Below are 18561 nucleotides of genomic sequence, written 5' to 3' on the forward strand. Positions count from 1 at the left end.
TTGTCCACTTTGCAAGTGGCCACTGGCTCTGGAATTAGACTTGGATTCAAATCCTCGTGTGCTACACATTGCCTGGGGAAACACCCACTCACTGCATTGTAGTGAGATATAAGGCTTGTGTGAGCTCTCAGCCTGGCCTGCCGGCTACCAAGTGCTCAGTACATCACAGCGGGGCTCTTATTCCTATAAGTACTATTGTCATTCTGGCCTCTCCTAGGAGGTCTGGTCCTTAGAGAGCCTGGTCAAGGCCAAAACAAGATGGCTAGAAGTAGGCTGGGGGTGGCCATTCCCCTCCCCCTCCCACCCTCCACCCCGGGGCCTTTACTCTGCTGGCCTGGCACAAAGGCTGTCTCTCTCTGTCCCTCTCTCTCTAGCTTCTCCATGGTTGTAGGTTAAATGTAGGATCTCAGGTTCCAGCCTTTGGGAAAGGGGACACCAAGTGCAGGCTCTGTTTCCACCATTGTTGCACAGGGCATTGTCTTTCTGGCAGCCCCCAGTCCCCCAACTCAGGCTCGTCAGCCCCGCCTGCTGCGGGCCCTCTCATCCTTTTCTGAGTAGAGGAGGGAGGGACATCTGGCTTCACGTCTTTCATTTCATTTTCAGCCATGCCACACTTCTGTAAGGCAGAGAGAGCAAGGAGTCTGCTCCTATTTTTCTGAAGGGGAATCTGAGCCTTAGAGAGGTTGAGTGGCCAGCCTAAGATCTCAGTTTATCAAGTCCAGGGCTCATGACTCCCAGGCCAATGTGATTATACCTCACCGAACTGGTTCCCGAAAGCCCTGGGCACAATCAGAGTGAGAAAAAGGAGTTCCTGGGAAGCCAAGAGGCCTTTGGAGGTTTTGCAAGGGGCAGCTGAGGTTTCCTTTCTCAAGCTTTTTCTGGAACCACTGACAGGCCAGTTCTTTCAGGAATCAGCCAGGAGAGTCTAGGACTTGTCCATTCCAGGATGGGGAGACAGGTCCAAGTGTGGGTGCAGTCCAGGCTATTTGGAGAGATCTCTGGGCTCTGCCTGAGCAGGAGGTGGGAGGGTAGCCTCCCCTGCTCTGTGTGTGCCCTGCTGACCAGTGGCAGCCAGGCTGCGAACTGCTTCTTAGAAGGAGAAATGGAGGCAGGGCTGTGGAGAGACCCCAGCAAGGCCTTGCAGGGGCGATGGAGGGTGGGCCAAGCACCTTTCTACTCTGCATTCAGAGGGGGCTTAGTATCTCATCTAAGCCTGGATTTAGAACCCTGTTGTTGCCACTTACAGCTGTCACCTTGGAAAGGAGACATACTCTCTGAGCCTGAGTTTCCTCACCCCTGGGTTGCTGTGGAGACTGGATGGATGAGGCTTTGCTAAGGACACAGTGTGGTGCTGCTATGGGAAACTGCTGCTGTGATCTTCCCATGGGGCTGCCCACCAGGGAAGTGATGGGCAAGTCCCTGTCGTGTGGGGGGGCCTGGGCCCTGCAGGTCACTTAGCATCCATGCCCCATTCCACCAAGTGCCATGGGTTCCCCACTGTGATAACTGGCAGCTTCTCTGTCAACCCATGGGTGGATGTAAATTTCCCCAGGTGAGAACCACTTCTCCCTACCTCGAGGCTGCTATCTGATCCAGGCACATGCTTTCACTCATAACTCCCTGGCTTCCAACCCTTCCTGGTGTCTCCACACTGGCCTGGAGGCTCCCAGTGCCCGGGTTTCTGCAGGGATCTGTATGTGCTCTTGCATCTGCTTCTCTCTTTGGGGGGCATCTCTACCTGGACCCCCACACACCAGGTGCTCAGAACGTGGTCCTGTGCTCAGGGCAGCAGGACTGACTCCCCCTTCCCTGGCCCCGTGCTGGGCAGCACTGGGAGGAGGAAGGACATGGTGATTAACTTGGAATGTCATGTATACCCAGGGCTCAGGTGTCCTAGGGTACAGTTAATGGAAAAGAGTGACAGTGTCCTTAGACGGGGCATCAGGTTGCTCACAGGCTGGAGGCCTGGGTGGACATGTCCCCTGGGAGATTTGGTGAGAAGGAGGGAGTCACAGGCTCTGCCCAGCTGACAGGGGTGGGGGGTGGGGCAGAGGCCCAGGGAAGCAGAGCTGAGAGATGGAGCCAGCTGCCTGCATCCTAACCCAACCAGGCTCTCCTCCTTACGGCTCTGCCTGAGGAGGGGGTGAGGGGAAGGAATGGGGGGTCATACGGTGGGACTTGTCTGAGCCCGAGAAACCAGGCTTGTGTGTGTGTGTGTGTGTGTTAGTTGCTCAGTTATGTCTGACTCTTTGTGACCCCCATGGACGGTAGCCCGCCAGGCTCTTCTTCCATGCGTTTTTCCAGGGAAGAATACTGGAGTGGGTTGCTATTCCCTTCTCCAGATCTTCCTGACCCAGGGATTGAACCTGGGTCTCCCACACTACAAGCAGATTCTGTACCATCTGAGCCACCAGGGAATAATCCCTTATTTTGATCATGGCTTTACAGAGAGACTTCATACTCATTATCAGCTCCATTTGACAAATGTAGTCGCTGAGGCTTAGAAAGTGAGGCTGGAAGTCACACAGCCAGGAGGCCGAGAAGGCAAGGACAGAACTCTCACTGGGGGTGGTACAGCTTGGGTGCTGTGATGGTCCTGGGTGGCTTGAGCCCAGGTTGTGAGGTTGAGTCCGTGCTCCCTGTGCCGACAGCTCTGGGCCTATGGACACAGCTGTACCTTGTGGGATGGGCCCAGAGTGAGGACGAGACAGCAGCTCTCCAAGCAGACCTGGAGTCTGCTTAGCTAAACGCTAGTTTCAAAGGGAACAGGCTGCCACAAGGCCTTGCCCGGCCCAAACAGAGTCAGACGTGAGCAGCAAGGCCCAGGAAAGCTGGGGTAAGTTCTTCTGGGGTCAAGCAGAGCTTCTGCTTTGCGCCTAGATGGTGACTTAGGATGGCTGCTTCTCACCCCAAAGTCAACCCTGTAGGAACTAGAGAGGCAAGAGGGAAATATGGATTCTAGGAAGTGACAGACAGACAAGCAGATGGGAGAAGCCCAGGGAGATCAAAGGCTGTGGAGCTGATACATGAGTTAGGTGGAAGGGAGGGGGGACAGAAGCAGCCATGGGAGAGCAGGTTGGAGGAAATCTTCGCAAGTTCTGTTCTTATCACTCCCTGGCATTACTTTGGGACAATGGCTGCTTGCTCCTTGACTGATAAAATTGTGACATAAACCCTACTGGGATGAGGTTTAATACAAATAGCTGTTGATAGACCAGCTGCCTCACACCTCCTTTCATTGAACCCCCAGAGCTAGTTTGTCAAAAAATCTTACCTGCCTTCTGTCAACCATGTCTCTCCTTTAAGGCTTAGAGATGAGACCCTGACTCTGTTTCTGTGGTGACTGGGCCCCGCTGGTGCTCTCCCCTGCCCTTCAGCCCCTAGAGACTGACACAGCAGCCTCTGATGGCTGCTCAGTACTCATTACCAGACAGGGTAGTTGATACCAAGGCAGCTCAAACAGAGCAAAGTAGAGAGAAGGGCAGAGTATCTCTTCTCTAAAAGAAAGACAACACACTGAACTGTACCACTGGAGCAGCATCATTAGAATGAATGGTCTATAAAAATAGGTATCAGCAATATGAAACAAGTTCAAGGAGTCATAAGAAAAAGAACACATTAGTAAACTGGGAGATCCATTTGAAGAGCTCCCTCAGAAGACAACAGGAAAGGATGACTGAACAACAACAGCAAAACAGAAAAGCTAAGAAATGGAGCTAGAAGTAGTACTGACATCTGATCATAGGAACTGAAGAGGCAAGGACGCTATAAAAACTGAATGTTTGAAAAAAATAATGGAGATGGAATTTTCTATGATAAGTGAAAGCTGAAAGGCCTTAGATTTGAAAGAGCTCACAAAATAGTGCACAACAGGAAATATCAGGAAATCCACAATTGGACACATTATAATAAAACTTAAGAACATCAAAGATAAATGAATTGTATTTTATTTTCCACAGAGAAAGAAAAGATCACCCACAAATGGACAAGAATCAGTGACCATTGGATTTCCCACCAGTAATAGGGAATGATATTTTTGAATTTGTGAAGGAAAGAACTTCAAGCTTAGAATTTCATATCTAGTGAAATTCTCATTCAAATTTGAAGAAATAAGAAATACATTCTCAGATTTATATAGCTTTAGAAAGTTTGCTACATAAAGATTCAAATTAAAAATGCTTTTGGAGGAGGTACTCAAACAAGAAAAACAATTCCAAGAGATGCTTCAAGAGATATGAGAGGTAAGGTGATCAAGTATCATGGTAAAGACTATTGCTTTCCAAAAGAACAAAGACGGCTAGGACAAATAAAGGAAAAAGAGAACACACAATCATAAGAAACTAGAATTAAAATTCTAATCTAGACAATAACAGCATGAGGATGTGGGCTGAGGTGGGAAAATCAAAGAAGCATGAGGGAGTATTAAGGGACTTGTCACATTAAGAGAAATTATAATTACTTATTTGTTTGAGCACTCAGTAGGATTACATAAATATGAGTATGGAAGGGTGACTACCTTGAAAACAAAAACAGAATGCATAGCTATTCAACTAATAAGACAAACTCCATTTATCCAATTGAAAGCTAGAAAGTAGGGGAAAACAAGAAACAGAAAGTACAGTTAACGGAAAAATATAAAATAAGATGGTGGTAGAAATAAGCCTTATAGTAATAGCAATTTCAGAGGTAAATGGGTTAAACTAATCAATTAAATCATAGAGATTCTCATACTGGAGAAAAAAATAAAATCTAATAATATATGCCTTAAGACATATTTGACTTTAAAAACATAGTATTACTGAAAATAAGAGCATGAAATAATACATACTAAGAAATTAAAATGATTGAAAAAGATATACCAGGCAAACTAAACAAAATGGCTGAAATAAAAACTTGAATATCTGATAAAATGGAAATTAATGCAAAAACAACATAAAAGACATAGAAGGACTTTAAATATTGATAGAAGGAAAAATAAGCAAGATGATACAGCCATAATGAATGTAACAGGCAATTGTTAAGTTTCAAAACACATCAAGCAACAACTGGTAGAACTGCAGGGAGAAATGTATAAATCAATAATTATAGCAGTAGATTTTATTACATCATTATTGAAATTGACAGATCAAGCAGAGAAAAATAACCAGGACCTCTGAAAAATTGAATAATATTAATAATAAGCTTGAGCTTATACAATATAAACTCAAGCTTATACTGAGTTACAGATAGAACCCCACACTGGACAAATTCCTTTTAAACAGAAGGAACATTGATGACCACAAATTAAGGCCATAAGAAAAGTCTCAGTAAATTCCAAAGGATCAATATCATACAGACTCTGTTCTTTGATCATAATGCAATAAAACTAGAAGTGAATAAAATAAGGAGCTATAATTTCATAAATATATTTGGAAACTAACAACATATTGTTGTATAACTCTTGGGTTTAAAAAGAAAATCAAAAGGAATGTAAGAAATATTTAAAACTGAGTAATAATGAAAATATTATATGTAAATGTTTATAGAATACAGTTAAAACTGTACATAGAGCAAAATTTAAATACATTTATTAAGGAACAATAAAAGTTAAAAATAAAGGCTTAGCACTCAAGAAGTTAGAAGAAGAGCCACAGAGTAGAATAAAATAAATAGACAAAAGGGAAATAATTAAGAAACGGGCAGAAATCAATGAAATGGAGAACAACAACAGGGAAGATTAATGAAGCTAAAAGCTGGTTCCTTACAAAGATTAATAAGATAAACAAATCTTTAGCGAGAGATTTTCTTTCTTTCTGACCAAAAAAAAAAAACAGAGAGAAGACATAAATATATGAAATATGGAATAAAAAGAGGGAAATAACTATGTGCTGTGCTCAGTCACTCAGTCATGTCTGACTCTTCATGACCCAATGGGCTGTAGCCCACCAGGCTCCTCTGTCCATAGGGATTCTCCAGGCAAGAATATTGGAGTGGGTTGCCATGCCCTCCTCCAGGGGATCTTCCCACCCCAGGGATCGAACCCAGGTCTCCTGCATTATAAGTGGATTCTTTACTGTCTGAGCCACCAGGGAAGCTCAAGAATACTGGAGTGGGTATCCTATCCCTTCTCCAAGGGATCTTCCCGACCCAGGTTCCAAAGTACAAAAAAACTTCCTGGGAAGGCACAGCGGGAGAAATAGTCCACTAACTCTTGGAAAGGAAGGGGTGAGGTCTGGGTGAGACTGTATTTGTGGGAATCCAGGTCAGTTAGCGAGGGCTTCCATATGCCCAGGGAACATGGGAAGGGAAACCGCTCTAGGCCAGTTGAATGGACCTACTGGCCCTTCTCTGAGCCAGTCACTTCACCCGGGGCTCTCCTGTACAGAGGTCCCTGAGAGAGGTCTGGGTGGAGGGGACAGGAAGGTGCCTCCACAGCTCCCATCATTGCCTCCTCCCAGGAAGCAAGGAGATCTGGACAGGCCGCTCCTCCACCCACCCCAACCCCACAGTGTGGGCCCAGTGCGCACCCAGGAAGCAGGGACATGCTGGCTCCCCTCTGGGCCGGGACTTGTGCTGTCCCAAGGGCTTCCTACCTCATCGAAGTCAGCCACATCCTCACAGCTCTCCAGGACCCGGGAGTAGAAGGACTGCCCTGGTGGGGAAAAGAGGAAATTATAGTTAGCCCTCCTTGGACAGCAAATTGTTTATTTAAAAAACCCCAAACACTGTTCTTTTATTTGTGAATGGGCAAAGAAAATCCCATGGACCGAGGAGCCTGGTAGGCTACAGTCCATGGGGTCGCAAAGAGTCAGAGACGACTGAGCGACTTCACTTTCACTTTCAAAGATCTCAAACCATTAAAAGTGGTTATCAGTGGGCAGGGGAAGTGAGAAGATATTGAAAACATCATGCTTTGATTTTTTTTTTTTACTGTTACCACTTGAGTTTGACATTTTCAGTGACTGTGCTTCACTTCTATAACTGAAAGAATGCTTTCAAGTCCCCACCAACGTAAACCAGGGCTTCCCAGGTGGCGCAGTTTTCCAGTAGTCACGTACAGATGTGAGAGTTGGACCATAAAGAAGGCTGAGTGCCGAAGAATCGATGCTTTTGAAATGTGCTGTTGGAGAAGACTCTTGAGAGTCCTTTGGACTGCAAAGTGATCAAACCAGTCCATCCTAAAGGAAATGAACCCTGACTATTCATTGGAAGGACTGATGCTGAAGCTGAAACTCCAATCCTTTGGCCACCTGATGCGAAAAGCTGACTCATTGGAAAAGACCCTGATGCTGGGAAAGATTGAAGGCAGGAGGAGAAGGGGACGACAGAGGATGAGATGGTTGGATGGCATCACTGACTCAATGGATATGAGTTTGAGTAAACTCTGGGAGCTGGTGATGGACAGGGAGGCCTGGCGTGCTACAGTCCATGGGGTCGCAAAAGAGTTGGACATGACTGAGAGAATGAACAACAAACCTAAACCACTGGACCATTTCGCTGAAATGCTACTTCCAGGTTGAAATCTGCTCCATTCTGAAGGTTAGTGTAGGTTGTCACTGGTGGGCAGGCTGGGGACTCAGGAGAGACTTGGTGGTGGGGGAGCATGCCATACTCCTCTCCCTGGAAACACCTGGAGACCTGGCAGGATCAGCGCCCAGCCAGGGAGGTGCTGGAGTGAGTCCCCTCTGATCCTCCACAATAAGGGGACCCCAGTCCCCTGGGACCCACTTCTCTCCTCTGGCCTTGGCGGCCTCATCTGTGTAATGAGAGTCAGTACAGAGATCTCCAGGGCTTGCCTGGTTTTTAGAATTTAGAAGCAAGTCTTAGTTCAGTATGGAGCTGACAAGGAGGCAGCCAGGAATTTGTGCCAGGGTGTTTGTGTCTAGGTGGATGGTCTGAGGAAAGGTGTGTGTGTGTGAGTGTTATGTGTGTGTATGTGTGTGCGTGTGTGTGCACACTTGGAGGACGGGGGCATGTGGGGAGGCATGTGGGGCATCTCAGATAATGGGGACAAAACTATAAAGAAAAAGCTAGAGACACAAAAAATAGATATGGAGTAGACAGATGGGAAAGAAAGACCCTTTAGCACTAACCGGGGACAAAACAAAGCAAAACAAAAAACTGAAAAGAAAACTCTCAACGACAAACCCCAGGGCAGCCGGGAGAGGAGAGGGAAGCATGAAGGATGGTATCTGAGCCTCTTTTAATTTTTCCCGCAGGCAATACGCAACACAAATTGAGAATCTGGTGAGCGTATTTGTGCATTGGGGCTCCCCCAAGGACCTGCTGCTCGGAATAATCAAAGGCCTTTTCATCCTGGAAGATGGTAATGAAGCCTAGATATGGCTGTGTTCAAGGGATTCCTGGAGTGAAACTGAGCAACCCAGCCAGAGGGGAGGGCAGGTGAGAGGGAGAGTGCAAGATGCTATCAGGCTTCAAACGTGCCTGAAGCCACCAGGGTTCAAACCTTCCTCTGCTTGTCTATTTCCTACAGCCTCGTTGGAAAACACATAAAACACCATGAAATCAGCCACTGCAGAATTTATACATCAGGACTCTGTTTTGAAAAGCAGTAAAACCTCACTGCCTCAGGCTCCGGGGATTTAAGTGTGGTTGAATATTGTCAAACAGGATGAGCTAAATTTTACCTCTAGATATTAAAAAAAAAAAAAAAGGTTTCCTGAAAAAAATCAAATCAGTGGTACAGAACAGTGGAAAGGACAACTTATTAAGAAAAGAGAATGTCATTAAGCAGTTTTGGAAGCTCACTTTTTAGGAGGATTTGTACAGGGGCAGCGATCGTTCCAGTGGTCCTTTTCTATTCACTAGAGCAGAGCCCCTTTCCAAGTTATCAGTGGGGATTACTCACCCCATCTCTCATTTCAAGTTCATTTCCACTTAACGTCTACTCTACTCAATACCAGTCTTGTTGACATTTCAGCTCCATTTTAAATGACCTTCAGACAAAACCATTGAAAATCCCAATATCCAATCACCATTGTTGCCACTGAGATTGAGAATAAGGCTTGCGAGAAAGGATATGGCTGTTCCCTACAGGTGAGAGGCTTTTGTGGATATAATGAGCAGAAGATTAGATGGGGAAAATTGAACAGCATCCTTCATTCCTTTGGAGGCTTATGAGTTTGAAATAAAATCCTCCTTGAGTCAATAAATGAAGTTTGAATAGCAGACTCTGTGATCACACTGTAATGAGTGCCATGACATCAGATATATCCAAATAGAGCAGACCAGGAGTGCAAAGCTTAATGGAAGTAAGTTGTATGTCATTTGCCATTTGGAAATATCCACGCTGCTACTACTATCCTAAATGAGATTGTCTCGTCATGCAGGATGGAGCACTAGCTTTCATGCAATGTGACTTAAAGGTGCGAAACATCCCATCTGCACCAAACAGCTCTCTCTTCCAGTTTACCTTGCTAGAGCCAGACCTTGAGAATAGGCAGGCATGTAGCGACTGGGCTGTGAGCTGGTATATGTTCACTCATTCTCGCACAATAGAGGGTCTTCTATTTCTGCTGAAAGCACAGACATTTGGCCATGGAGGAGGGTGGGCCAGGTGTTTCACAAAGATAATTAGAATCAGGATGTGATCTGAAGAACTTTATTACTATCCAAAGGTGGGGATAGGTCAGGCATGTAAAAGGCTACTATATAAGGCAAAATTTGGTTGCTGGCATGCAAAAAAGTGAAAATAAATTGAGAACACAGGAGAAAGAAAAATGACTTCAAATTAGCAGGTCAAGGGAGACATTGCAGAAGTATGGGCAGTTAACACTGGAAGGTCAGATGGAATGTAGAAATTCAGAGAGATTGAGGGAAAGGGAGAGAGAATGGACTCAGGCAGAGAACAGAGTGAGCAAAGGTTTGAATGGTTGAAGCAGACAATGGAGCCGGAAGGAGCGGGATGCAGGACAAGAGATAGTGATGGTGAAGGGAAGAATGAAAAGGGTCTCCCCTCAGGGAGCAGCCCCCAAAGGAAGACCTGGGGTGAAGGGGGTGTCCTGGGATCCTGAGAGGGCCTGGGGTTGGGGGGAGTGGACCATTAAGGGGAAAGAGAATGTCCTGAGGACAAGCTTCAGGGACATGGCAAGTTTTGCCCAGGACCTAGCCCTCTGGGCCATGTTGGCACCTGACATTATTCTTTTCCCTGTGTGAGCTGAGAAGAAGGGCAAAGCACTCTGCTTGTGACTGAGACCTGCCACTACTATTTCTTTGCATTGTTTCAAATTAGCCAGACCTCACCGTCTGGACTGTATGGAGGGTGGCCTGGCAGTCACCCCGTTCCATATCACAGTGCTGTGATGGCCCCCAAATCTTCTGTCCCCCTGCTCTCCCACAGCAACTCAAGAGGGGTGGCCCAGCTATTTTCATTCCCCCCTAGTTCCAATCAGCCTGTTCCTTTTCAAAGGCCAGCTACTTCCATGACTGTGGGGAGGCAGGGCCCTGTGTGCAGAAAAAGAGCCAGGTCTAGCCCAGGTTTGGGGCCGTGTACTGAGGCTCAGGCTGGAGGCCTGGAGCTGGCTACTCAACCCCGGGGTCTCAGAGTCATCATCTCTAATGTGCGTGTGTGCTCAGTCATGTTTGACTCTTTGTGACCCCATGGACTGTAGACTGCCACGTTCCTCTGTCCATAGGATTGCCCAGGCAAGAATACTGGAACAGGTTGCCATCTCCTCCTCTAGGGGATCTTCCCGACCCAGGGATTGAACCCACCTCTCTTGTGCCTCCTGAATTGGCAGGTGGATTCTTTACCACTGTGCCACCTGGGAAGCCCATCATCTCTAAACTTGGGGCAATTAACCTGGACAACCCTACATCCTGGAACCACTGTGAGGGTCAGCACGAGATTGTTTCTGTGAAAGTCTGAGTAAAGCATTAAGTCCCTTACAAGCACAAGGGGCCACCAGATGGTGGTTAAGGCTCGTGGGCCAGGCTCCCTGAGTCCGAAGCCCAGCTCTGTCACTTGCTGGCTGTATGCTCTTGAAGAAGTTAACCAGTCTTTGTCTTAGTTTCCTCATCCATAAAATGGAGAAAATGATAGTGCTTATATACCTGGTACATAGCTCATTACCTAATTAAAAGATGGCTATTATTCTGCCAAAGAGTCCTGCTTTTTCTTTTGACATTTAAGTTGTGACTTAAATATAAAAATGGTTTCCTCTATTATGAATCACATTTTGTAGCTTATTTTTAGTAGTATATAATCAGGAGCAATTTTCTACCTCATCTTATGTAATATTTTTCAAAGTCTAGGTAATTTTGGTATGATTAGCTCTTTTCTTTTAAACAAGGTAAAATTTACATTCACAAATTATTTATTTTTAATTGAAGGATAATTGCTTTACAGTATTACATTCACAGATCTTAAGTGCACAACTCAACGAGTTTCGATAAATGCATATACTTTTGTGCTCACCATATAATCAAGACACATTGATCAAGAACATTTCCAATTCTCAAGACATTCCCTCCCTGCATGCCCCCACTCCATCAATCTCTACCCCTCATAGGTAAACCACTGCTCTGATTTCTAACTTTTGATTTTAAACTTTTATAAGTGGTATCATACAAAATGTACTTTTGTGTATCTAGCTTCTTGCAGTCAATGTAATACTTTTGTGATTCACCCAAAATGCAGTTTTGTGGTTGCATATATCAGTAATTCATTCAATTTTATTGTTGAGCAATTTCTGTAGTATGAATAGATTATAATTTGTTTATCCATTTTCTTGTTCATACTTTTGAGAATGCTTTCAATGTCATGAAATATTATGAGTAAAGAAGCTGTGAACATTCTTGAAAAAGTATTTTTGTGCAACTATCATTTCATTTCTCTTGGGGAAATATCTAACAGCAGAATCACTGGGTTATAGCATATGCTTATGTTTAACTTTGGAAGAAATTGCCAAACAGATTTGCAAAGTGATTATACTATTTTATAATCCCGTCCACAATGTAAAAAAATATAATTGTTCTATATCCTCACCAACATTTGGTTATTGTCAGACTTTTACATTCTAGTGCATGTGAAGTTGTAATTGATTTTGATTTTTGAGTTTAATTTTTCCAATGACTAATGATGATCACATTTTCATGTGTTTATTGGCCATTTCTATATCCATATCATAAGCAAGGCAAGGTTGTCCACTTTTATTCAACATTGGTGCTAGAGTTCTAGCCAGTCATTATTTTTACAATTTTAACCCAACCTTGCATTCCTGGGATAAAGCTCACTTGTCATGATGTGCTCTCTCTTTTGTATAGTGCTACTCAACTGACTAATATTTTGTTAAGTATTTTTACATCTTTGTTCATGAGGGATATTGGGCTCTAATTTTCTATTTGTACAAAGTCTTTATCAGATTTTGGTATCAAAAATGAGTTACAAAGTGTTCGTTCTTCTCTATTTTCTGAGAGCTTGTGTAAGATTGGTATTATTTTTTCTTTAAGTATTTTTTGGGATTCACGAGTGAAGCTATCCAGACCTGAAGTCTTCTTTATGGAAAAGCAGTTTACGCCACCACCACCAACATCATTATTATCCTTGTTATACAAAGTTAATGTCTTTAATAGGTACTGGACTTTTTTGTGTCGATGTTGGTCAGTTATTTTTCAAGGGATTTGTCTCTTTCATCTGCTGCTGCTGCTGCTAAGTCACTTCAGTCGTGTCCGACTCTGTGCAACTGCATAGATGGCAGCCCACCAGGCTCCCCTGTTCCTGGGATTCTCCAGGCAAGAACACTGGAGTGGGTTGCCATTTCCTTCTCCAATGCATGAAAGTGAAAAGTGAAAGTGAAGTCGCTCAGTCTTGTTCGACTCTTAGCGACCCCATGGACTGAAGCCTGCCAGGATCCTCCATCATGGGGTTTTCCAGACAAAAGAGTACTGGAGTGGGGTGCCATTGCCTTCTCCGCTCTTTCATCTGAGTTGTAGAAATTTATTGAGATAACATTATTCATAATATTCCCTCATTTTCCTTTTAATGTAATTATATCCCCTCTTACCTTTCTGATATTGGTAATTTGTGTTTTCTTGCTTTTTTTCTTGTTCAATCTTGCTATACTTTACCTATTTTATTATTATTTTTTTAAAAGAACTCTGTTAGTTTTCTATGTTGTTTGTCTTCTATTTCTTTCTTTTTATTATCTGTGGACTTAATCTTTTAGATTGTATTTATTTTTATTTATTGAAACATAATTCACAAACCATAGAGTTCACCCATTGAAAGTGTACAAATCAGTGAGTTTTGTATATTTACAAGGTTGTGCAACCTTCATCACTAATTCTAGAATATTTTCATCACCCCAGAAGAAACCTCATACTCATTAGCAATCACTTCCCATCATCCTCTCCTTCCAGCCCCTGGCAACAACTAATCCATTTTCTGTCTTTATATTTTTTTTTTCTATTCTGACCTTTTCATACAAATTGAATCCTATGATATATGGTCTTTTGTGCCTGGCTTACTACATTTAGCATAATGTTTTTATTCTTGGGTTTAATTTGCTTTTCTTTTAGTAGCTTCTTAATGCAGGAACCAAAATCATTGATTGCATATATTTTTCTTTTCTGCTATAAGTATTTAAAGCTATAAATGTTGATGTGTTGTATTTTTATTAACATCCAGTTAGAAATATCATAATTTTGCTTTTGTTTTCTCTTTGACCACAGGTTATTTAGAAGGGTATTATTTAATTTCTGAATATTTGGAATTTTTAAAGATCTCTTATGTGTTTTATTTCTAATTGAATGCCAGTGGGGTCAGAAAATACGCTCTGTAAGATGTTGGTCTTTCGAAATGTATTGTGACTTGTTTAATTATCTAGTATATGGCCTGTCTTGATAAATACTCTGTGTACATATGGGAAGAATGTGTATTTTTTCAGTTTGGGAGTGAAAGGTTCTAGAAATGCCAGTTAGGTCAAGGTGCTTGATGATGCTGTCAAATCTTCCATGTCTCTAAGGACTTAATTGTTCAGTTGTTTCCGATTCTCTCTTGAAATAACACTTCTACCCCTATGAGGAACACAGTCTATTGAATTTTATAATGACAACTGATGCTACAGTAGAATGAAGAAATTCAATTGAAAAGAATTTTCCAGGAAAGCAGCTATTCCTTCAGTTCCTTAAATAGTGTATACTCTCCAAAGATTGCCAGCAACTCTGAGAGCCAAGTTTGGGTTCTGTAGAGTCCCTGGGCCTCCCACAGGGGAGGTTGTCCCTTCCTTTGCCCCATTTCTCAGTTAGATGGAGGCCCCATCTACCTCTCACCCTTTGTTTTTTGAAAATCTTACTCAAATATCATTTCTTACCTCCACTTACTTATTTCCCCTTCCCTCACCCTGTTAACACCCAGGGACTCAGTGAAAACTCAGGCTTAGGTTAGGGATCCAGCTGAGAGGCAGGGGCGGGGCCGGGAATTGTAAACCCCATCTCTCTGGCTCAGCTCAAACCTGTACTTCCTTCCAGGCACTGCCTCACACTGATTTTTCTGTGTGACTAACTGATGGCTCTGGTTCCCAGTTTTTTTTAGACCCAGGCACTAAGGTAAAGAGAGTGTGGTGTTTCCCCTTGAGCCTAGGACAGAACCAGCCACACACTCAGCAACTGGTGCATCTTGTATTCTCCCATTCTGTGATAGATGGAGGAGCTTGAGGTCTCAGTGACCCACAAGCTGTGCAGAGTACCTTCTCTGTGTCAGGCACTGGGAAAATAATGAAGCCTAATGGAAAGGTGACTCTTTTTACATCCTTAAATGGGATAAAAAAAATATTGTTAAAACCGCAGTCCTGACTTCTTAAACCTGGGCTTTAAAAAAAAACATTGAGTGAAAATTGACCTCCAGTTAAGTTGATGAGCCTGTTTGCTTTGAAATATAAAATAAAATAGAAGCAATGACTGTTGGGCCAACCTCTTGGGGGTAGACATCAGTCCAGGCAGGAAGGAGATAAGAGGCCAAAGGTAGAAATGATCACGTGGTATTCTCTGTCTCAGGAGCCCTTTCTGGAACTGTCAGTGGAGGAAACAGATCACTGACTGGTGCTGCTTGGCTCGGCGGCTTCAGTATCCCCCACTGCTAACTGCTTGGCTTCTCCTGCTGCACCTATAAGCTGTGCTGCTTCCCTGTCTCTTCTGTTTGGGGTCTGTTCTGTGCACTGTGCTGGCCCCAGGGAACCTGGTGAGGTACCTGTGCCGGAGGAGCCCACCTGGATGGTGATGGCTCCAGGTGTTTTCACCCCATCATTGTCATGTCTGGCAGAATTTGGGGTGTCAACAACGGGCAGGAGTCCAAAGGAGAACTCCTGCCCCACCAGTCCTTGGGTCCATGGGGTCCCCAGGGTCACGGTCTACTCTCTTTCTCTCTCTGTAGAAGGCTGTAGCATGAGGGGCCCTGGAATAATTAGCATAATCCTTATGTTGCACAGCAATTTACGGTTTGTAGAGCCTTTCATATATATCAGCTTTTTCATTTGATCCCAAAGCAGTCCTGTAAGAACCAAGCATATCTCACCTTCTCCTATGCCTTACCATCTGGACTCCCAACCACTGGATTCCGACCCCTTTCCTGGGTATACAGGGTACCGAGTGAAATTTCTGACTTTCCGGGGGACATACTCATTAGAATGACTTGCAGGCAAGCCTATCCTCTTTGTGTGCCTCAGACTTGCTCTTCCTTGCACGCTCCATCGGTGGCCTCAATGTCCACCCAGGTACTCAAGTATGGAATCCAGAAGGCACTTTTGTCCTGCCTTCTTGCTTACCGCCAACCCCAGAACTGTCCCCTCTCTGAACCAATGACACTCCTTCTCTCCAAACCCACAGCACCCTGTTAAGGCACAACCCTCTGCCTGTGCCACTGCCCCTCCCTGGGCTTCTGAGCTCCAGAGTGTGCTTCCCCAAATCAGATCTTCCCACTCCATTCTCCTGCCAAGAGCCTCGGTGACTCCCACTTACAAGGCAAAGTTCAAACTCCAGGGTGTGACGTTGAAGACCCTCTGTGTTTGAGCCCGGCCTCCCCTCCACCCACTCCCAGCCGAGGCCCTTCCAGCACTCCTTGTTCCCTAAGCCCTTGACACAGTTCCACACCATTATATCTGTACTGAGAGTAGCCCCTCTGCCTGCATTGGGGCCTTTTGTGAGTGTTGTTTCTGCTAACATGCTATCCTCACTCAAGAGTGTTTAAATATCAGCCCATCCCCTGCTCAGCAAATCTCCTCCCTGGGCCTGTGTATTTTTCTAGTTTCATCTCGTTGACTCACCCTCTTAGGGAGGCTTCGGGAGCTCCTGGTCTGAGTGGGCTTCCCTTGCCTCATGCTGCCTGGCACCTGTCCCTCCCTTTCCAGAACACTCATCACACTCACAGTGACCTGTACAATGACTGTCTTCCCTTGAGGGCAAGGACCATGTCTGTCTCATTGACTGCTGTCATTTCATTGCCTGGAATAGCACTTAGCTCATAACTAGCTCTCAATGAATGTTATTACCTGGATGAATGAAAGGAGTGAACTAATGACTAAATACTTGACTTACAAAACACATTAAAATATAGCTTTTAATGAACTGGGAAAGAGTTTATGACATCAATGAGACAATTAGAAACTTGATCACTGACTGAATACTTGATAATATTAAAGAATTATTGTTATTTTTGTGAATAATGTGTGGGGTGTTTTTAGCCCTTGATTTTTATATCTATATATCGAATATTTACAGAGGAAATGATGTGGTGTTGGGATTTACTTTCAAATAATTTGATGGGTGGGAGTAGGAAAGGGTACAGATGAAACAAACATGTCCATGAGTTGATAGCTATTAAGACTGCATGGGGAAAACTTGAGGGCAATTGTACTATTTTCCCTACTCTTGTATTTATTTGAGATTTTTCCATTCTAAAAAGTTAATAATGGAAAAAAAAAAAAAAAAGATTGGACCCAGGGAAGGGAGTAGGGGGAAGGGATATAGCTTTTGTGTTATCAGTAAAGGTGGGTAAGATAACCAAGACTTTGCAATTCAGGGGAATTATTTGCAAGTCTGATTTTGAGCACATTTCCTTCCAGCAGCATTTTTGCTGAGGGCCGTTTATAGTAGAGGCCAATTTTATGGTCGTTTCAACATCATAAAATGATCTCCTCCTCATCAGAGCAGGAGAAGCCTGGGCAACATGCAGCATGCTCTGCTGTTCTCTGAGATCTGCACTGGTTTGGTCTGGCTGGGTCGGTGTCGGGGGACATTTATCACCAAGGGCTTTCGGCAGAGAAGATCCTGCCCCCCACCTGTGAGTGCTGTGAAGAGTGGAGGAGGCAGGCACACATCCCTCAGGGGACCCGCAGAGGCGCAGAGCCATGTCCACAGCCAGCTGTGCACTGCAGGGCTGTCCTGAGGGTCCCCTCCCTCTGCTGCCTTCAACAGGGACAATGCCCACCCCACGTCCTCCCAGAGAGGAGGTGCTGAGTGGAGCCAGTGTGCACCGGCAGATCCAGGCATCCAGGAGCATCTCAGGGCTGGGACACTGGGATCCTCTCTGCCTCCTTCATCAGGGATGGCAGAGAAGTCTCCAGAGAAATCACGTCTCACCAAGAGGGAAAGCTCCACCTTTTTAATGGGAAAATAAATCCAACTTGGAACCTGTGGTGGCCCCTGTAGCAGCAGAGAGTAGAGGAATCTTGTCCTCAGTGCTCAGAGAGGGCCCTAACCCCTTCCCAGCACGAAATCACCCACCCAGCCCCTCGCTCCTTTCCAGGCTTGTCGGCCTCCACTGACTGCCTGCCACCTCTGTTGCAGCCAAACCTAGTGGCTGCCCAGCCATTGGATTTAACTGGGATTTCACTCCTCTGGCCTCTGGTCCTGTCAGTTCCTCACCCAGAATGGCCTCGTCTCCTCCGAGCAAAGATCCTCGGCTTCCTTCCACATCTCCACTTGTGCAAGCAGCTATTCAAAACTCAGCTTAAGTGCTTCCTTAACCTCGCCTCCTCTGTCTCCTCCTCTGTCCTCTCAAAAAGCTTTCCTTGACCTCTGTGTGTATGTGTGTACGGGGGCAAGCTGCCATCCTTTGAATGTATTGCAGTTTATGCAATACCCTGGCCCTAAGCACACCTTGGCCCTCTATGCCTGGCAGTGTTTCTCTATTATATCTGCGTATATTTCTTTCCCCTATTGGATTGTGAGATCCTGGTTTTTTAAAGCCCCACCATGTACCTTGCACTTTAGGCAGTGATGCTCAGAATAAGCATATTCCATGAAGCAGGTGGGGTGGGGGCTGTATAGCCCCTCTTGCTTCTGACCTTTGGGCCAGAGCTGGACTCCCCAACATTTACTAGAGGATGAAGTTAGCCTCCCGCTGGGGCCTTGGAAGATCCTCTGGGATAGACAGCAGGGGGCGGGGACATTCACAGTTGAGGACCCTAAGCCAGAGTGGCAGTGCCACAGAGGAAGAAGGATTCAAACCCACTAACAAGTTCAAAAACATGCCATTTCCTATTCATTTTGATGACCTGGCCCAGTGCCCAGCATAGGGCTCAATTAGGAGAGCTAAGATCAGATCGCTGTCTTGAAGGTGCTTAG

General features: G+C 44.9%; 1 protein-coding gene across 3 annotated transcripts in view; it reads right to left on the bottom strand.

Annotated features, from left to right (window-relative positions):
• The window catches only part of OTOF (otoferlin), a 90443-nt gene that overhangs the window by 67679 nt on the left and 4203 nt on the right, over nt 1-18561 (bottom strand). For all 3 annotated transcript variants that reach the window (XM_081592807.1, XM_081592805.1, XM_081592806.1), the window contains exon 2: nt 6573-6631. In XM_081592807.1, coding sequence (XP_081448933.1) covers nt 6573-6631 — 59 coding nt within the window. The remainder of the gene's footprint in view (nt 1-6572; nt 6632-18561) is intronic.

Source organism: Giraffa tippelskirchi, chromosome 4, assembly GCF_054371585.1.
Source record: "Giraffa tippelskirchi isolate mGirTip1 chromosome 4, T2T-mGirTip1v1.2.pri, whole genome shotgun sequence".
NCBI classification, from domain to species: Eukaryota; Metazoa; Chordata; class Mammalia; order Artiodactyla; family Giraffidae; genus Giraffa; species Giraffa tippelskirchi.